The 21,288-nt window shown below is 40.1% G+C and overlaps 2 protein-coding genes across 4 annotated transcripts; one reads left to right on the top strand and one right to left on the bottom strand.

Moving 5' to 3' along the window:
* Positions 1 to 2,747: 2,747 nt before the first annotated feature.
* Positions 2,748 to 11,927, top strand: med24 (mediator complex subunit 24). Of its 2 annotated transcripts, none has more exons than XM_068305245.1 (26): positions 2,748 to 2,815; positions 3,061 to 3,191; positions 3,283 to 3,365; positions 3,454 to 3,492; positions 3,580 to 3,653; positions 4,027 to 4,250; positions 4,445 to 4,556; positions 4,691 to 4,841; positions 5,007 to 5,120; positions 5,310 to 5,363; positions 5,462 to 5,544; positions 6,165 to 6,251; positions 6,421 to 6,520; positions 6,990 to 7,132; positions 7,348 to 7,385; positions 7,497 to 7,579; positions 7,741 to 7,919; positions 8,484 to 8,583; positions 8,936 to 9,111; positions 9,204 to 9,468; positions 9,855 to 10,036; positions 10,125 to 10,218; positions 10,338 to 10,437; positions 10,785 to 10,865; positions 11,101 to 11,249; positions 11,623 to 11,927. In XM_068305245.1, the coding sequence occupies exons 1-26, from the start codon at positions 2,808 to 2,810 to the stop codon at positions 11,737 to 11,739; spliced, it is 2,967 nt and encodes a 988-aa protein (XP_068161346.1). In that variant the 5' UTR covers positions 2,748 to 2,807; the 3' UTR covers positions 11,740 to 11,927. The 2 variants fall into 2 exon arrangements, with proteins under 2 accessions (XP_068161346.1, XP_068161345.1); XM_068305244.1 differs by having other exon boundaries at positions 6,409 to 6,520.
* A 329-nt stretch (positions 11,928 to 12,256) lies between these two features.
* On the bottom strand, positions 12,257 to 14,813 carry csf3a (colony stimulating factor 3 (granulocyte) a). 2 transcript variants are annotated; one of them, XM_068305249.1, is made up of 5 exons: positions 14,716 to 14,813; positions 14,051 to 14,223; positions 13,329 to 13,436; positions 13,092 to 13,232; positions 12,257 to 13,015 (listed from the first exon to the last, which is right to left on the bottom strand). In XM_068305249.1, exons 1-5 carry the CDS (start codon positions 14,729 to 14,731, stop codon positions 12,827 to 12,829), a joined length of 627 nt encoding a protein of 208 aa, XP_068161350.1. In that variant the 5' UTR covers positions 14,732 to 14,813; the 3' UTR covers positions 12,257 to 12,826. The 2 variants fall into 2 exon arrangements, with proteins under 2 accessions (XP_068161350.1, XP_068161351.1); XM_068305250.1 differs by lacking the exon at positions 14,716 to 14,813 and adding an exon at positions 14,546 to 14,682.
* Between the last annotated feature and the right edge of the window lie 6,475 nt (positions 14,814 to 21,288).

Raw genomic sequence — 21,288 nt, 5'->3', positions numbered from 1 at the left:
TCGGTCCATTGTAAAGGAGTTCATGGGTACAGTATGTGATGTCAAGTTACTTTTCATGAGTATCTCTTTCAAAATAAAACCCAATACAACATCTTGTGGATGGTGCCCTCGGGCTGTAAAGATGAGTACAAATCTTCACTCAAAGGTCATTTGAAGAGGAGTTTTGATTACACTTTCTAAATGCTAATGTCCTATTTTAATGTCATGAGCTACGGCTGATATCTTTGAAATCATGCAATGTTGAGAAGAGTGACTGTGGAAAGCTAAAGTGGGTGTGTTCCTCCATTAGACCAGACTTAGACCGGGTTAAACCTCATACCTGTCAGCACCTTTCACAATGCTGCTCTCAGTAACAGGGCTGAACAGGGGTAACAGGGATAGGATCTGTCTCCCCAAATAACCCCAACCACACACACACACACACACACACACACACACGTCACACACCTTCGTCGCCCTTCTATCCCAACCCTACCAAGACCATGCCAGGACACATAGATCATGTCTTACTGGCTGGCATCGCTCTGTCCCAAGACAAAGACGCTGCTCTGGCCAGGAAAACATCTCCGGTGTCAGGCAGAATGAGGGTCTTTGTTATCACAGATTCAATACAGGGCCTTCTCTGACAGGGGTAGCTAACCCGGTTTTTGATATGGAGAACAAAATCCCTTTTAACATGACGAAGGAGAGATCGAAAGCCTGCAAAGGAGACAATTAGAAAAACTTAGTTACGATACCAACTCCAAACTTTGCATTAGATTTTACTGTCAACTGCTTAGAAGTTGTTGAGATCTTAGATGTTTTTCACACAAATACTTTCATCTCTCTAATTCTGAGATGTGACGTTACGGACAAAAAAAAACCCCTGTTGAAAAGAAATGAACCCACAAGAAAGATGAAATTACAGTGAGATGATGAATCACACAGTTGAATGGGGTGCTAATATGAGACGACAAAGCATGTCATTGATTGCTCTGGAAAGGATAATTGGGAAAAATTATCTAATTTAAATGGAATTAAGTTATTTTTTTTTTAAATTCTGAAATAACTCATCAGCTTTAACCAAACAATAAGATTTTATATTATTATTTTTTCATTTTTTTTGATGAATGGATTTCTAAATTTTCTCAATTATTATGTTTGTTGAAGATAATGGTTATTCACCTCCCAGAATACTGCAGTGTAAAAGCTGAATGCTATCAGTCATTTTATCAATGTCTGATATAATATGGCATTAATAATAGATATAATAACCTTTACAATATAGATCAGTAGTGCTGACAGGCAATCGTTTTGGCATCATCAGGCCATCGTAGGCTACAATAGGCCAAACAGCACAATGAAATCACCTCAGGATTGTGTTGAAAACATATAAAGTTAATCCTAATTCCTGGATCCACCCAGTGATCAAGATCTGCTTCTGAATTCCCAGCCTGATGACTGACCCATCCAACTTTGATGAAATCAGTTGTTTTGTAGAGATAAGCGGGACAACTACATGGAGTACTCCTGAGGTGGTCGGGATCGAGATGTGACTCTGAATCTCAACACTTCATCCCCACCAGATCCACCCAATGAAAAAATACATTGAAATCTGTTAAAAACCTTTGGAGCTATTCTGCTAACTATATCCAAACAACATACAGACAGTGAACAAACTCAGACACAATGACCATTTCATGGCTGTAGCCAATTATTTTCTATTTTTAAGATATATAAAAATGTGAAACATGATATATTTATATTTAATATTTTTCAGTATTATACCAGCTAACTTAAAACCATTCCTACAAATTGTGGTAATTCTGTGTTTTGTTTCTGTACAATTGACATTTGAATTATAATTGTTTCAGTTGTGTATTATGGTAAAATGTGTTCAAAACAAAAGATGTCCAACTTAGAATGATGGTTAAATCATCTGGTCTCCTGCCAGGCACGATGATAAGTTTATTTGGGGTTGTTTTTTTTAGTCTTTTAATTGGTTTGTCTTATTTGTAACACCTAGTATACACGATGAACTATTGTGCACACAGTGTAGAGTGCGACATCTTGTGATGTTATTGCGTCATTACTGAGTTATACCGTGTTCAGAATTACGTCAAATTTCATTTTGACGTGATAATGCAGTCAAAGTAATCTTCCCAGTCGAATTCACAACATCGGATGTGGCATGTGTGGAACTGAGCTGGATTACATTGAGAAAAGAGCCTTTAAAAAACCCCAACTATAGATATAATAATCTCAGAATCCTTAGAATTGACCTGATTACTCAGGAAATTTCAACGTTCTGCGCTAATTCTCTCATAAACAAAATTTTTCTCAACAATGTTCGTACGGAGGTCTGAACGAATCATTTTCCGTCTTAATCTTTTCACTGGAAGAATACCGAGATGTCAACATATTTCATTCAACCCTTACGGTTTGTGCGCAAAAATAGCATTTTCCAGTATTATGGAGGGGCATTGCAACAAACGACTTGCGAAACATGTGAGCGCTGAAACTAAAGGAAAATACTGGAATGAATGAATGAATGAATGAATTATGTCATTACTCACCGGCCTTAGCTCGGAATGAGAGACATACGTTTTAAAATGTACTCTAATTTATTTTATAGCATGTTTTTAAGTTTAAATAAACTAAAATAATAGATTTTAAAACGAAATATTTTGTTTTGACAATAGGGGGCGATAACGATCCAGCAACGACGGTTTGATACATCTGAAGAAGAAGAAGAAGAAGAAGCAAAAGCAGAAGAAGAAGCAGGAGGAGAAGCAGAAACGTCCCGCTATGCTTTTGAAAAACTGAAAATGTCAAGGTATGCGTCAAAGGTCAAAGCAACAGAGATTGACTGGTGTTTGTCTCGTTAACGTCAGTGACATGTGTGTGTTTTTGCACCCAGTAAGATAATTATATCTGAAATTACTGAATCAATTTAATGAATGGTGCTAATGGCTAACGTCAGCTAGCCACAACAATTATTAAAAACGTAGCTAAAGATGAGCTCAGTGGATTTCAATCATGTATTTTCACGATGTTGTTTGTATGTTTATTTTTGACCAGGATGAAGGTAGTTAATTTAAAGCAAGCCATCCTGCAGGCTTGGAAAGAACGTTGGAGTGACTACCAGTGGGCAATAAACATCAAGAAAAACTTCCCAAAGGGGGCAACATGGGACTACCTCAACCTGGCAGGTTAGAGGAGATGTGGTCAAGTTTTCCAGTCACAACAAGAATTAAACGTCGTTTGGTTCTTAGTAGTGTTCTGACTGTAAATGCTTTTCAGAAGCCCTGATGGAGCAGGCGATGATTGGTCCCTCTCCAAACCCACTTATTTTGTCCTACCTAAAATATGCAATAAATTCCCAGGTGAGAGAAAAAGCAGTGGTCATGCTGTCATGGAACAGTTCATCCACCGGTTTGATGTTCATTTGTGAACTTCTATCTTCTATCGTAGATGGTGTCGTATTCCAGTGTTCTTACTGCCATAAGCAGGGTAAGTAATGCTTGTTAAAATTAGGATATTATGCATTTCACAATGAAATATAAGCAGTTTACTATTATTATGTTTGTTTTCCGATAGTTTGATGATTTTTCCCGTGAGCTGTGTGTCAAGTCGCTCTTGGAAATAATGGACATGTTTTGTCATCGTCTCAGGTTTGTTAACTTATTCATGACAGTTTTGTCACTGTATTAGCAATAGATTTTTACCATATGAATCTTTTTTTTTTAAGATAAAAGCATTACCTGTGTAGTTCTTGTATTAATGAATAACAATCTCTAATTTAAGACCAACCATATAACCCACTGCATAATTTTGTGGCATTTGTGTTTACTGATATTCATGTTAACCATCAGTAAATATATGCGTAACTCTTAGTCAGCAAAAAGGGTTGCAAGAGTATGTCAAGTCACACTTTGTTAGTTTTTATATATTGCTTGCCTTCATTATTGTTTCCTGGAGAAATGGGTTTGAGTTTAGAAAAGCCATGTCTTTCCAGTCTTTGCTGCATTATCTGTGATTTTGCAGCTGTTATGGGAAAGCAGAGGAATGCATTGGGCTGTGTCGGGCTCTGCTGGGAGTGGTTGTGTGGCTGCTTCAGGGCTGTGCCTGGTACTGCGAGAGGCTGAGAGAACTGGGTTCATCAGCCAGCACAGAGGCCAGTCTGAGGGCGTGCCAGGAGCGGCTTCATAATTTAATGGACAGCAGCAAGAACAGAGCTCTGGTCCACATTGCTCGGCTGGAGGATCAAGGTGCATCGATTGTTTTTGTTTGTGAGCGTGCACGATTGAACAAAATACACGAGGGCAAATACAATATTTTTTTTGCCTGTAAACTCAAATTTTACTGTTCTTGCTCTTTATGGTGGAGCAACAATTCTGAAGTTAAGTTGAGATTTTGTGATGAGCCAGACATCTTACATTTTTCTGCCTCTGTTCCTCCACAGGATCCTGGAGTAATGTGGAGCAGTCAGTGGTGAAAGTGACAGATGCCCTTGGCAGTGTATCTAATCAGACACTGAGAAATAAGCTAGAGGAGAGTGTATCACTAGTTAAAGGGTAAATAAAGTATTTCAACTCAATCCTTCATTTGTGAATATACAGAACTATGTAACTTGTGCCTGAAACAACTCCGTCTTGATGCAGTTTTGATCTTCACGCTTCCTTTTGCTAACTCTTGACTCTTTCCTCAGTATTCCCTCGATGCTGTCTGTGCAGTGTGACCCTCTTCAACACGCCTCTTTCCCATCAGTCCATGCCTTCATCATGCTGGAAGGGACCATGAATCTGACAGGGGAAATACAGCCACTGGTGGAGCAGCTGATAATGATCAAGAGAATGCAGGTGAATATGTCTTCAAAGAGAAATGCAATGTTAAGCCTGCATTAAAACATGATTACTACTGAAGAATGTTACTCTGACCAAACATGAAGTTGAATGTCAGTAGATTTTTGGATTTCGTTTTTTTTTTTTTGCAGCAATATTCTGAATGTTTTTTGTCCCCCTCAGCGAATTCCAGCTTCTCTTTTTGTCCTGGAGATCTGGAAGGCCTGCTTCACTGGCCTCATTGAGTCACCAGAGGGCACAGAGGAACTCAAATGGACTGCCTTCACATTCCTGAAAGTAAGATCTGTTTCCAAGACAAGGGCTGTTCCTTCTGTCTGCTTATGAGCTGCTTTTATCTTCTCTTTCTGTTTAGGTTGGACTGAGAGTTAACATTCCCTCTGAAACTGACTGGCTTCAGTGTATCACAACTTGCTGATAACATTTCATTTCACTACACTTACTAATTCTGTTGTTTCTTCATGCTAGATCCCACAAGTTCTGCTACGGTTAAAGAAGTATCCTCATGGTGACAAAGGGCAGGTAACGACTTTATTCATGGGATATCACATTGTCCCACTATCATGAGCAGCCCTGGAATAAAAACAATGACCATTAATCATGGAAAATATATTTTCCAGGACTTCATGGAGGATGTGAATATTGCATTTCAATACCTACTCAAACTCACTCCTCTGCTGGACAAAGCAGATCAGAGATGCAAGTAAGTCTCAAATCCTACTAATCCTTTTTATTCTTATCCTTTAGGCTTTCCCCAGTAGGGGTCGCCACAGCGTGTCGTCCTTCTGCATCCTACTCTCTATCACCAAATGCCCTCATGTCTTCCTCACTACATCCACCTTCTATTTGGTCTTCCTTTTTCCTGGTACCTCCGTCACAATATACTCACCATCTCTTCTCTCAATGTGTCCAGACCATAGAAGTGTGCTCACTTTAACTTTGTCACCTTGGTTGTTGCTCTGATAAACTCATTTCTGATCGCGTCCAACCTAGTCATTCCTAGAGAGAACCTAAACATCTTCATTTCCTGAACGTTTAGCTCAGCTTCCTGTCTTTTTTTTCAACGGTACTGTCACTACTCTGTCCATCATGACCAGCCCCACCACTGTCTAATCCATACATCGTGGTTGGCCTCACCACTGTCTTATAAAATTTGCCCTTCATTCTAGCAGAGACTCTTCTGTTACATAAGACACCTGACACCTATCTGAAATCTTACTAGACAAACCTTTAAAGTCTTTAATAAAGATATTCTTATGAAGAAGGCCAGCTCTATTCCCGTTAAACGCCATGTTATCTAACATTATTGTCTTCTTTGTATAGTTGTGACTGCCTCGGAATGCTCCTTCAGGAGTGTCACAAGCTTGGCCTGCTGTCAGAGTCGAATACAGCCTGCCTCACTTCCAAACGGTACAGGCTCCCGTCTCACAATGAACACATTTTAAGATGTAACCTGTTTCGTTCACCACATTCACACAGTACACCGTATTCCCGTATTGCTCCACCCTGTTTCTTCCTTCCCCCCCTCTTTCCCTACCTTCCCTCCCCCCTTGCAAATTTGATTCAGGACCGAGGACAGGGAGTTTGCCCCGAAGCTAAAAACAGCAGAAAATGCTAACATCCAGCCCAACCCAGGTCTAATCCTGAGAGCAGAGCCCACTGTCACTAATATTCTCAAGGTATTATAACCTCATCTGAACTGTACAGGGTGTTCTCAATCCGCTGATGCTGGTTTGGTCTGCAGCAGTGCTCAGAATGGGTGCAGTTGCAAAGCTACATACTTAGGAAGAAAAGTTGGGCAAAGTGTCAACTACAAAGCTCTTGCAGAGTGCAGCACATACACATACTAACTCAAGAAATCAGGAAGTAGCTTCCAGACCAAAGTTTAACAATGAAATATAGTTCATAAGAAACATAAGAATTAATACAGATACGTATTCCAGTATGGTTCTCAAATCAAATCAGTTTTGTGAAAGGATTCATTTCATTCATTCATTTCATTTTTTCATTTATTTCAGGCAAGGCAAGGAAAAACAAAACAAAAAACAGACAAAAAACAATAACAAACAAAATAAATAAGCAAATAATAAGCAAAGATCATAATTAAATTAAATGTACATCCATGACATTTCCTCTCACATTCATCAGACGGTCGATGCAGATCACTCCAAATCACCTGATGGCCTTTTGGGCGTCCTGGGACACATGTTGTCTGGAAAGAGTTTGGATCTGCTCTTGGCAGCAGCAGCAGCAACGGGGAAACTCAAATCCTTTGCACGGAAGTTTATCAAGTGAGTAAAAGCAAAACGTTTCAAGTTGAGACAAACCCTGACCTTTCACTGGAATCCTGATTCATGTAACAACCTGCATCTTAATTCACAAGCATGTTTTAAAGGTCAGCAGATTGTTAAGGCTTCTGTTTTAACCCAGTTGGAGTCTCAAGTCTTGGAATTTGGTTTCTATAACATTTTTTAATATCTTATAATTTTTTTTATGTTTGCTTCAGACTGAATGAGTTTCCCAAGCACATCAGCGGTGAAGGATGTGAGTTCAAAAACAAGACTGGCATGTTCCTATTTGGGAATTTATTCCCTCGCTGTCCTTACGTTTTGAGTGAAAAACTAAAACTAAGGACTTTCCCCTTCTCTCCCTCAGCCAAGTCTGCATCAATTCGGGCCCTGCTCTTTGACATATCTTTCCTCATGCTCTGCCATGTGGTACAGACATATGGCTCTGAGGTTAGTTCATGATGAGTCAAGCATGTTCAGAAACATAGAATGATGCTGAAGTGTAGATTCAGCATCATTGTTCCTTGTTAACTTTGCATCAGATCAGGCTCCTCTCTGTTTACAGAACTGAATATTGCTCATCGATAAAATCCGTGGCCTGTCCTTCTTAGGTGATCCTGTCTGACCCCAGCCCTTCAGGGGAAACGCCCTTCTTTGAGACGTGGTTGCAGACATGTATGCCTGAGGATGGCAAGACTCTGAATCCGGACCACCATTGCTTTAGACCAGAGCCTGGGAAGGTGGAGAGCCTGGTCAGCCTGCTGAATAACTCCTCAGAGATGAAGCTGGTGTAAGTTCACACTGATTTCTTTTTTCGTGCTCAAACCCTTCTATTTTCACAAAGAAAACCTTTTCAATAGTTTACCTTTTTTCAAATTTTCAAAGTAAGCATAAGGAATGAAGGTTCCCAAAACAAGTAGTTGTGACAAAAAAAATCTGAATGTAATTCATTGTCAAGAAAACTTACTCCTGAGATCTCCCATCACTAGATGCTGCTATTTAACAGAAAATAGTTTGAGTAAACCACATTCATGTACTATTAACTAAAGGAGAAGGACCAAAAGGGGAAGTTTTAATTTCTTACATAAACTTTGTTATTGACACTTAAGCATATCATCACTGCGTGTATATTGTTCATCCTGTTCACTTATGTGAGCTAGGAAATAATCATGTTTTTGGTAATTTGTACCATGTGTTGAGTGAGACTGAATTCAGTCCTTATATGACGTTTAAAAAGATTCTTCCCCACCTGATGACTTGCTGACTACTTTTAGTTTTATTTTCATTTCAACTTTCACTTTCCCAGCAGCGTTCTAAATAGTAAACTTCCTCTGAATTTTGTTTGTCGTAACAGTCAGGTAAAATGGCATGAAATCTGCCTCAGCACTCCAGCGGCCATCTTGGAAGTTCTTAATGCATGGGAAAATGGTGTTCTCTCTGTAGAAGCGGTTCAGGTATGTCCAGTTATCATTTTCCATTTCCTTCTCTTCCTATGACTGGAAAATATTATGCTGAGTTATAAGTTAATGTCTCATATTCTCCAACAACACAGTAATCTCCCTAAACATTGCATGCTTTCACCTTACTACTGGAAAAAGTTGACACAGGAAAGTGACGGAAGTCAGAATTTGCAATAGCAATGACGTTCCAAAGTGCAGATAGATGGCGGTGACTTCTTCTTTTTTTTTTTTCCGTGTGTTTCATTGAAGTGTCCTCGTCATTTAATGTGTCACAGTCCTCTCTCCTTGTCTGTAAACCATATCCTTCCCCTTTTCTCAATTCAGTCGTCTTTTTTTCCGAGCATAGAAAATCACTGACAACATCAAAGGGAAAGTGTGCAGTATGGCAATCTGTGCAGTTGCCTGGCTGGTGGCCCATGTCAGGATGCTGGGGAGGGACGAGAGAGAGAAGCCCCAGACTATGATCCGGCAGCTCGTGACTCCCCTTTATGCCGAGAACACGCTGCAGTTTTACAATGAACGGTACTAAAGTTACATACTCATGATTGGGCTCTAACAATCTCGTTCTCTGAGGGGGTTAACAATGTCCTCCCTCTGCCCCACGCTCTCACCAGCGTCATCATCATGAGTTCCATCATGGAGCACATGTGTGCCGATGTCTTCCAACAAACGGCCGCGACCCTGCGCCCTCCAGTGGAGGGGCAGGAGCCCATCCCCTACCGCAACCTGCTGCCGGCCAAAGATCCCATCCACATGGCCCTCAGCAGGCAGTTCCAGACGGTGCTGCGCAAAGGCTGGGTGGACAGCAAGGCGCTGCATCTGTTCGAGAGCCTTCTCAACATGGGAGGCGTCTTTTGGTTCACCAAAAATTTGGTCAAGGTAGGACGACGGAGAGGAAGTAGAGAAGCAACAGCAGTCTCACATAGCAGTGCCTGGAACAGTTTGTGACTGCTTGAAATACAATGAAACAAACTTATTAAGTTGTGGTCAAAATTGGTTAAAAGCCAAATAATTTTCCCCCTGTTGACTAACCAGTGAATCATCTGATATTTTTAGCTCTGCTGCATTTAGAATCGTGGACGGTAACCTTTCTGTTCAGATGACGCTGCCTGCTGGTGAACATACGATTGATTCCCGTAAATTACATTCAGGCTGTATTGGTCTCTTTGGGCCCCCCCTCCCATCTGTTGTGCATATTTAGTTCTATGTAATTCTGGGTTATTATTAGAGCTTCCTGTTTGAAGGGTCATTGTTTCTTTTCCCAGGAATTGCTGAAAGAGACTCGACAGGAATGGGCCAATCGGGTAGTGGAGTTACTCTACAGCATCTTCTGTCTGGACACTCAGCAGATCACCCTCACCCTCCTTGGTACCATACTGCCTGACCTTTTAACAGACTCCGCCCACTGGCACAGCCTGGCAGACCCCCCCGGAAAAGCACTTGCCAAGTAAAAAGACGGTTCATTTTGATGATGATGTTGTTGAGTATTCTTGGTAGTTTGGGGCCTGGTGTTAATTGTCACCGTCACTCCCCAGGTTGTGTGTGTGGTGTGCGCTCAGCTCTTTCTCCTCTCACCACAAAGGCTCATATTCAGCCCGGCAGCGCAAACGGCAACGAGAGGATATCGAGGTGAAGCGGGAACATGCACAGTGTTTGTGTTGCATGTTGTTTCATGAAAATGTTCAGCATGACTTTCAGATGGACTAATTTGAATTATTCTGTAGTCTGATGTGTCTTTTTGGTCACAGGACTACAACAGCCTGTTCCCTTTGGATGACACTCAACCCTCTAAACTCATGCGTCTCCTCAGCTCCAATGACGACGATCCTGTAACCCTTTCCAGTCCAGGTCGGTCTGTTCACACTTGTGATTATGTCTGTTATAGCAAGATGCTTCAAGTTAAATGGTCTTCATATTAAATAGTTAATAAGCATCATGCATTCATTGTCTTACACAATAACAGGTTCTGACTTGAACACTGCATTTAGAAATTCCCACAACAGGGTGTCACATGACCTTGGAAAAAAGTTTTTTAAGCCATAGTAATTGTACTTTCTAAATTTGAACTGAGTTTTTGCACTTAAATCTATAAAAACTTAAAATGCAAAAAAATACTTTTGTTGACATTCTCATATTTTTGCAAGTAAAATGCAAACATAGCCACTTTTGTTGTTCATGGCGTTGTTGTTTGACAGGCGACCGGTCCATGAGCAGCTCCCTCTCTGCCTCCCAGCTCCACACCGTCAACATGAGGGACCCTCTCAACCGAGTCCTGGGTGAGAACTCTGTTTGTCTCAGTTTGTCTGCAGTTTAAAGAATATGAATTGTCCTTCATTTGTTCATCACCAGAGCTCAACAGCACTACTCTGTGAAAATGAACCCTTTGACCACAGCTGAATGAATTAATAAAGGGATAAAGATTCTTGATTTTTCAAAAGAATTTTCAGTATCTAGTTATGAACAAATATACGAATGCAAACTGTGAGAGTCACAACTGTTCTCCTATTCTAGCCAACCTTTTCCTCCTCATCTCATCCATCGTGGGCTCCAAGATGGCGGGACCTCACACCCAGTTTGTGCAGAGTTTCATGGAGGAGTGTGTTGAGTGCCTGGAGCAGGGGAGCCGTGGAAGCATCCTGCAGTTCATGCCCTTTACAATGGTGAGTTATGAGGTGGGAGGGGAATAAACTGGAAGAGTGGGTCGGGTAGGTAAGGAAAGAAGTGAGTGTTGCATCAGATGTTGAAATGCTTCAGATTTTCCTTTTTCTTTCAGGTTATTACGAAATAATGTCCAGGACTGAGTAAATTTGTAAACAGTGATAAGACATGGTGGTAAAATGAGACTCGACAGGAGTATGAGTTTATAAGAACCTGTCACCAAGAGACTGCCCAGTGTCTTGTGAAGAAATTAAGCGGTGTTTACTCAAATCATGCCCTTCAAACCAGATCAGCATTCAAACTTTCCCTTTTTAATTTTCTTGTCATTGTTTATATATCAAAAAGGTGGTTATTTTGTTTTGTTTTTTAATGCAGGTTTCTGAGCTGGTCAAACTTCCTGCTCTGGCTAAACCAAGAGTCGTGCTGGCCATCACTGACCTGACGCTGCCGCTGGGTAGGAGAGTAGCTGCCAAAGCCATCTCTGCTTTATGAAGGAGGGGGTTTAGACGTCGTTTCACTTGGTTCTGTGTCTCAGTGAATGAAGTACAGCAGACGGATAATAAAAACTTGTAATTTTAAAACTCCTGTTGAGAGCTGCTCTGAACTTGTAAAAAAAAATTTGTTAACACTGTTTTCTTATTGATTTTTATGTTTGTTAAAATAAAAGCCTGAATAGAACATCCCAATTGAATTATTTCCTTTTTACGGTGGGTTTTTTTTTTCAAATGGCAAACTGCTGTGATTCCACTGACATGAAATGATCTCATGGTTGTAAGGCTGCCACATGACACGATGTACAAAAGCCTCAGGACCATCCTCTGCTTTCGGTCATCAGGCCGTCACTAGCCTCTTGCAACACTTCCTGTCTGGCAGCGTGGCAAAAAGAATGACAAAGGCCTGTTTTTCACTTTTAGTTCTACTTCACAATAAGAACTTCTCCAGAATTTTAGGTGTAATTTCTTAGATGACAGGATTTTTCACCACAACATGACAAAAAGAAACCATGGACTTAAGCAAAGCATTTTTTTATTGAATCAGAAAATAGAAGTTTATCCATACAACAGTTATTAATGTCATTCTGTAGAATGTATTAATGTAATGAACCCCAAACCACTATAATGACTGTCAAACATTCTGTCTCTGTGAGCGCAGACTGTTGTCAAATAGTCAAGTTGCATTCTGAAATATTTAAACTGTCATTGACACTTTCATTAAACTTGTGGAAAATGTTGTATATTGTGTGTACGACTGAAATGTAAACATTTTTGTCAGACGAGTGTGATTTCATTTGTAGTTATTGTGTAATAATGTCTTAGTCAAGTGTGTTCAGAGGTCAGTCCACTTGTATTAAAGTTACCTCAGATCTCACCAAAAAGAGAAAAGAGGGATGCAACGTGTTACTATCAAAAATAAATTTCCTACATAAATATTCTACATTTAATTAAATAAATATATTCATGTACATACAAATATATAAATAAATATTTCAACATAAATAAATAAACACTAGAATAAAAATGGCAGGTTATCAGGCATTTTGGACATGTGCAAAAAGCAGTTATTTTACAGCTCTTGTTGGTCAGCTCTGTGTCTCCTCATCGTTTGGAACCAGGTTCCTGAGGACGCGAACCATGTCCTGCCCGAAGGACTGGAGCTGCACCAGTGTCAGGTGGGCTGCGATCTGAACCTCATAGTCTCCTGGTAGATTTAAGGTCATAGGGGTCGGTGTGGGTTGAACCAGAGCTTCTCCTTGGACCATTTTCAGCATCTGTAAAGAAAACAAATTAATAAAATGTGCCTAAAAATGACCTGAGAACAACTGTGACGTAGAAGTATTCTCCCACCTTATTGATCTGAATGACCAGATCTCTGATGTCAGGCAGTAAATCCTTCACCTTGTCTCCATTCTGCAGGCGAGGGGTGACAGATTTCAGTAAGGCCTGGTGCAGCTGGAGACCCTCACACATGCTTCTCAAACAGGCCTCCTAGTAAGGAAACACACAAAAACAACAAGCTGGTCATGCTATCTGTTTTTTACCCCTTGTTGTAATTACAGAATTACTTCCAGAGACAATGCTTACCAGAGAGAAGCTTTCCGACACGGCTCTGAGTTGAGGAGCAGAGTGGATACCAATTTCAAGTGCAATCTGCTCAAATTTGCTATTTTCTGGGGAGTTGAGCTGCAGGGCCTGTGTCAGAGAGATAGCACACAGATGTTACGGATAGATTCCAGTTTGGCATGCAACAGGAAGAACACATTTCCTTGAAACCCTCATGAAGGCCCATTTATTTCCAAAATGAAAGAAGAAAAAAAAAAAACTTGATGCAACAATAGTAGTAGCAGCCAGAAAACCCTTGGCTAAAAGTTTTACATTGTCAAAGTTCATGTTTTTAAACATCAACTCCATTATCATCAGCAACTCACAAAGAATAAAGGTCTAAAATGTTCATTATGTATTAGGTTATTATTCAGTTGTAATAAATTTAGACTCAAGTGTTCCCTTTCCTTTTGGAGGCTTTGAACTTTGAACTTAAAAATGCGTTAGTGCGCATGAATAAAACCTGGACGTCAACCCTGATGGTCGCTTTAAGTTTCGTTAGTGCTTCTAATTTCAGATCGGTTTGATGACAGCTACAAGAAGCAGAACAGGCCTGAAACTAATCACACACAGTTTCTGGTGTATTCTGCTGCATAACTGATGGATGAGCAACAAATAAACGCATTTCAGACTCAACCACAGCTCCGCTCCTCACAATCAAACCCAAACCTAACAAGGCGCCACCAGGACGCATCTGCTGTTACCTTGGAACGGATGGATGAGTCGTGCGCGTCGGGAATGGACATCAGGATCTTCGTGGTTAAACTGTTACTGATCTGCACGATGTCCACGAATTCCGGATCCTCAACAAGTGCGCTCCTCTGCGGCACTGGCGCGCTTCGGGCGAGCGAAGCCATGTAGCAGGGAATGGCGAAGACTGCGCGGTGGAGAAAAATCAGAATGTCACTGGGGAAGCATCAAGTGTGTGTCTGTGTATGTGTGTGTGTGTGTGCGTGTGTGTGTGTGCGTGTGTGTGTGTCGGGTGGGAGGACAATAAACAGAACAAAGCCCGGCTCTCTCCTCTGCTGCAGCGCCGGGCATGTCCCTCCACGGAGTAAATAAATCCCTGCGTGAGTTTTAGAGTCACTGTAACGTGAAACCCCACGCCAAAAGTAACTACACTAATAAAGCCTCACCACTGTGACAGACTGAGCTGACTAAATCAAAATTATGTCATTTATATCAAAATTTATAGTTACTCATTAGAAAAGGTCCAACTGCTCTGAGAGGAACTTTTTCTCTAGTAATAATAAAGATCCCGGTCGGTGCCGTCCGGAGTGTGCGTCTCCCCTCAGAGGCTCTGCTGCGTCTGGGTCCGATCAGCAAAGAGGAAGCAACATTTCATAAGCATTACCTCACTACTACTCACCAATCACGATGTTCATGGCCACTGTTGAGGAATGTCTATTAGTATCGACCCCAAGTGAACGCGACCCATGATTTGTCTTGGACTTATAGTCATATATATATAGTAGGACCACGCTGTGGGATTTCCCATCTTTTGCTCATCTGATGATGAGAGAATTGAGGTTTCCCTTTGAAATTTACATATTTTTTACTCAAAGCCCTCTGATTTTTTTTAAAAAAGAAAGCTGCTTATATTAAAATGTGGAAGTGACAGTGATGTCATGGCTTTTTCAATGACTACAGTTTAGCACACTATTTGGTTTCCAGCTCATTAATTTCACAATGTGGGTCTAAGATTTTCTGACAAAATGACAAATTAACGAAACACATCATGTGTAAAAATATAAACCGTTAAATCAATGAAAAAATACCAGTGATTACAGATTAGAAGAATGAAACTATACCAGGAGGATAAAGACAATAAAGAGAAGTAAATGGAAAGAAGAAAATGGTCATTTAAGGGAAAAAAAATATTCCACAGTTAGATTTTTAAAGTCCAAAGTAACACAATACAAGCCTTTTATCTGGGAACTGGAATTTATTTCTGGTCTTTAAAGACACAATAATTCAACTATCTGTATGTTCAGTTGTGTCAATCTCAATGTCACACACAAAATAAAGACTTGAAAATGGAATACGGTGAAATGCCTCAATCACACTATTATCTGAAATGTAGGATTTTTTGAAGAAACTTTTTGTTTTATTTTTTCACGTCTAAGACCGCAGACATGTGTTATAGGGGGAACCCTGAAGCTTGGCCGAAAAGCAACTTTTCACTTTTGCGTCACCTCTGACATGTAAAACAGAAAGACTTGTTGAATATAAATCACTCACATTTACAGTAATCATTCACAATAATGTGCATTTCACTGACAAAATTCAAACAGGAGTATTTTGGATGAGTTTTAATTTTGGCTCTTTTTTTCTTTTTCATCAGTTTACCACACTTTATGTACTACCTGGTATTTGGCACTGTAAAGACAGACCTACAAGGTTTGACAGATGACGACTGTACCATCTGGTGGAATTATGTGTATGTGAAACACAACTCAGCTGTGAGGTTACACTCCACATTGTGTTTGAATCTCATTTACAAATCTCTCAAAATTCAAAGTGCATTCAGTTACTAAGGCAACAAATATTATCAAGAAGGCTTTAAACAGTGAAGCCGCTCCTTTCACAAAGACGTTATATCAGTTGATTCTTGCCAAAAAAAAGTAATGCCACTATCTCTAAAATATTCACACCATCAGAAAAAGTCTACTTTCTTATTGTGAAGCTTAACAAATCAGATAAACCAAGTAAATTAATGAAATCTATACAAATTATTCCCTGCTTCCAGTCCTCATGCTATGCTAATTTAAGCTGTGGGCACACAGTGATATCGATCTCACACCTGACTCAGAGAAAGTGAATAGAATAACCTATCAGTCATTTATTTATCCATTAAATTGTCATTTAGGAACAGCAAGCTCCAGCCATACTGTATCCCATTGTGGTCAGAGTTATGTAATCACCTTATCGGTCAGCCTTTTGCCGATGTTGTAGGAGATCGGTTTTCTTCATTCTCTGACACTAGGGCCCCTTGAACAGTCAGTCTGGCCGTGTTACATCTGGCATGCTTGATAGGCTGTGAAGTGAAGCCGTCAAATTTGATCCCTGAAATCCACACTGGTCTGATCACCAATCAGTCCTGCACATGAAAGGAGGGCATTATTCACTGATGCTGATGCCTCGCTCTGTGGCCCTTTCAGCAACTGTGCTGGAAGCGCTGTTTGGTTGTAGCACTGGAACAATGACGTCGGCTTACCTTTAGAAAAGCTCGAGAGAGAGAGAGAGAGAAAGGTTGCACCAGCATGTCCTGCCTTTTTATACCGTGAACACATACATGACTGCTGCACACATACCTGACAGATACATGACGCTGCAGGCATGTAAAGGTGACCCATAGGTGACTCTGGAGAGAATATAGTGGATGTATGGAAAAGGGTTTTAAAGGTGGAATACAAGGAAAGAGGCAGTAAGGTTTAGCAGTCAAGCCCCCACTCTGATATGTTTTTGAGATATTTGTGCTGAATTACTCAGACGGATCAATGAGATGACTTGAAAACACAAACGTGACTGAGTGGAATTAGGTTCATTATAAAGACACTCAGAAAGAGTTGGTTTTAGTTATGAATGAGAGATTAGCAGATAACGAAATGACATTAGGTGTCACTTGGACTGTTTGCTTTGATCAAGAATGCTTGAAAGGGAGTGCTGGGTGAGAGGGTAAAGATTAGGTCTAGGGGTCAGAGGTTAGGGGAGGTCTGAGGAGGATGGAGAGGTCAGTCCACACAGTTCATTTTTATGAGGAGACTTTAGGAATCTTTACTTAAAAATTTCTCTGGATGACTGAGTTTTTGATTAATTTGTGTTTTTTCTTGTATTGTATTTTTATAATTATTCTATTTCTGTATTATTTTATTTAAAAAATACAGCCCATGAAACGCTACAGCTTAATCCTGGATCCTGAGAACACTCCTAATTTCCGGAAAAGTTTTCCACATCATCTTTCCTGCTTAAGACATATATCGTTAATTCACCACAGTCTGTGGTTCAACAAAAATCTTTTAATTGTTTTGTGCTAAAGGTATCTGATCTGAATGAGCTGGCATCAGTTGAGCTCAGTGTAGGCTTTCAAAGTCAGGAAAGTTTTAAATAATATTCAAAGAACAGATCCAAAGCAAGTTGTTGTAGCCACATGATAAATCTGGTACCTCTGACTCACTAGGATTTCATTACCACGTGATTCACATGGTAAATGTCCTGTACCTGTTCTTCATCTTGGGAAATGATCAAAGGGAGAAATTGCTAAATATGTGTTTTGGCTCAGACTGGAGGATACGTTATAAAGCTGAGCAAAAGAAAATCTGGTCCTACCTCTGAGGCAGGACGTTCAGACAAGTATAAAAATGATTCTTAAACATGCCTCGACTTGTGACTTCAAAAAAATCTGACTCAGATGTTAAGATACTTTCATCAGCCAAATTTGTTGGATCATCATTCCTGCAATGAATACCAATGCGTCGCTGTTGTTCCTGTTTTTAATGGATTTCACAAGAGATGATGCCCTGGGGGCATGTTATTACATAGATCTTACCCCACTTCATATTTATGTTGCACTAGATTCTACTCAATTCAGGGTCATTTTGATCATATATATCTATGCCCATAAAATATTTCCATTAAACTTATCATTAATCTGCCAATTATCAATCATTTGTGGGTGTAATATCTATTTACTGAGCAGTGGCTAAATTAATAAGCCTTTGTACATTGAAGTACAACATTTTAATATAATTTACATTATAGAATGACACACTTAAGGTGAATTGTCGGTCCTAAATTGCCCGTAGTATGTGAGTATGTGCGTGCATGTTTGTCTGTGTCTGTGGGGCTCCGCGGTGCAGTGGCGTCGCGCCCGGAGTTTCCCCCACCTTACGCCTATCCCAGCTAAGTCAGCTGGGATAGGCTCCAGCTCCCTGTGACCCGCAACAACGGATAAAGCTGTGATGAGAAAATGGATGGATAGTCCTTAATTTTAATTTAATTAATTTTTAAAGTTATGTTATTTTGTAATAAAGTAAGAAAATAACATACATAAAGTGAGAACAACCACAATATACATATAATATGTAAATAATTTATGTATTTCTTGTTTTCACTATATAAAGTCTTGCATTTTCACTGACTTTAAGATTCAGGTTTTTAAACTGACCCCATGTCAGTTCTAGTTGAGCACCTTTAATATTAACTCATGGTAAACCTGGGAATTACTTTTTTTGTAGGGATGGTTGTTTTCTGCGACTCCAGAGGAAATAGTTCCACACAGTGTGGCTTCATGCTTTCAGTTCATTTCTGTCCCCAGCACCTACTAGTGGTTTATCCCTGCCTGTACATGCCCAGTTATTATAAAGAATAGCTTTTGCTATTCATCTCTGTGCTTGGTTTCTATGTTTCTGTCCCATACCATGTGATCAAGTACATTTTTCACATGCACAAATGCATATTTAATATTTTCATTAAAAAAATAAGATTAAAAAGTGCAATTTCTTTTCCTTTCACTTGCACAGGTTCCACAACAGGGGGTGCTGTCATGCCAAATTGAGACGGGACCTTGAAACTGCCCTTAGACTGTCACAAAACAAACCAAGGATGTTCTTGTCATTCTCTTCAGGTACAGCATCTTAGGTGTCACTTACCTTTTTTGGGCCAAAACAGGAAATCAGTTGTCCCTGTGCTATCTTGGAGTTTGGAAACATTTTCAGTTGCAATCTAACCCCAAACAGGGCCATGCTCTGAGGGATTGGTTGGTCACCTTATCCCCCACTTTGTGTCCCATTACCCAGCAGTTGTAATGCTCACACCAGTGTAACGTGTCTAAGGTAGCAGGCGAGGCAAACTGAGCTGACCTGAAATTTAAATTAACCTCAGCAACATTTATGTGTGCCGGGTAACAAAGGTGTTACATTACCAGCACACACCTGCAGTACAGACAGGCCAACAAAGGAATATGTGCTCACAAACATTAGCTGTATAAAAAATATGGTCATACTTATTCCTAGTCTAAAGTCTAGTGCCTACAGTGAGGAGCCTTCCTTCACTGTGTGTGTGTGTGTGCGTGTGTGTGTGTGTGTGTGTGTGTGTGTGTGTGTGTGTGTGTGTGTGTGTGTGTGTGTGTGTGTGTGTGTGTGTGTGTGTGTGTGTGTGTGTGTGTGTGTGTGTGTGTGTGTGGTATCGGGAAATGTCAGCAAGCGAGGATTAACATTTATTTTTCAGTATTTTTGAATCTCCTCATCATGGAAGGTTATTTTTCCATTAAATTTTATCAAGGTCAATATTTGTCTTCTGTAAAATAGCAAATAGAGCAGCAACAAAAAACAAGACACCGAATGAAGAGGAAGCAACTCAAAAAAATGATCCGTCCATGTGACAAGATTATTTTACTTCTCAAGAAATCTTAAAGTGCATTGATCCCAATTTAAAAATAAAGTAAGATTTTTTTTAAATTATAGAGAGGATAATTATTCTAATAGATTGAGAGAAGAATTTTAAATCTTGGCAGGTCCAGAGCAATTTTCAGTGACAGGTGTGAAGCATAAGACTTTAGTGAAAGCTAAATTGAAATTTTCTTGCATTATTTTTCTGTTTGATTTCATCCATTTACAAATAATTGGACATTCACAAAAGTCTCAGTATTCTGATAATCATCATGTTGTGTCCATTTGTTTTATATATTATGCCCACACTATATGATTTATTAAAAGCTAAACTTTAAAGGAGCTGGTAGGTTGGTTTTGCTTGTCATGACAGTTTCCCGTCTGTACTTTAAGCTAATGCAAAGTTAAACTTTCTGGTTGTAGCTACATATTTCACGTATTCTCCTGAGAAGCTGTATTTATCATCCTGTCTGTGATAATCCCTTGTGCCCCCCCCCCTTAATTTCTCCTCAAAAATTGGGTTGCACAAGATAACGGGTGCATTCCCAGACTTCTGCTCAACTGTTTTTACCGTCACCATAAGTGATTTTCAGGTCTGTAAGCGTCTGTGTATTTGACACAAGGAAATTCTTACTCTATCATCCTTATCATCAAATCGGGTTGTTCCGGTCTGCACTGGGTTCCATGTCCTTCCGTGGAAGAGCATATTTTAGACCACAGTCTGAGGTAGATTAAATAAGATTACTGCTCAAATACACTTATGTTCCTGTGGTTCAGTTTGTATTGATGGTTTGATTAGAAGAGACCTCAATGCATCTTCCTCTTTACCAGCGTCTGGTGAAACTGGAGTCATGTCCACAACATCACTCTCAAATGGGCTAGTGGGTCACGGCCCCATAAATGCTATTTGGAAAAACGACAAGAGTGACCGCATCAGACAATGTGGCTCCCCGAGAGTCCCTGGGTGCTCCTTAACAGCATGACAGAATGGAAACAGTCCAGACTAATAGGCTCTGTCTAGATAACCAAGTGGGATCATGATTGACCTCTCTGGGTTCAGTTGGTCATTGTGGGTGAAGAGGTGAAAATAATGAATGTTGACTAAAGGTCTTTTTCTACCAGAATATTAAAAAACTTGTCATCTTTTAGTCTCTTTCTCCCTCTCTTTCTATTTCATATAGTACAGTCTGAGCCTCCTCTTCTTAAACCAACCTTTTCTTAAAATTAGACAACATGAATAAATATTGGCATGTCTACATATTGTATTGTACAGAGGGATAGCTCCAAAGTTGCATTGTGTTTGACGTACCAGGCAGGCATTAAAAAGCATACCATTGTTTCCTATGTATTGTTCTGTTCCCTACTCACATGCCCACAGCATCGTACATCCCTACATGTAATAAAGTCGTTCAATAGGCTGACGAGGACAAACATATCAGGTTAATGGTGGATGAAAAAAAAGTGGGTCTCTTTCTGTGCACTGCAGAGGAGTGCTGTGCTATACAGGCCATTAAGGGATCCCACTGATTATGAGAGCAAGCTAGCAGGGCTTT

The sequence above is a fragment of the Antennarius striatus genome, chromosome 21 (assembly GCF_040054535.1).
Source record: "Antennarius striatus isolate MH-2024 chromosome 21, ASM4005453v1, whole genome shotgun sequence".
NCBI lineage: Eukaryota > Metazoa > Chordata > Actinopteri > Lophiiformes > Antennariidae > Antennarius > Antennarius striatus.
Note: the sequence above shows the minus strand (reverse complement) of the source record. Positions and strands in the feature narration are given on the sequence as shown.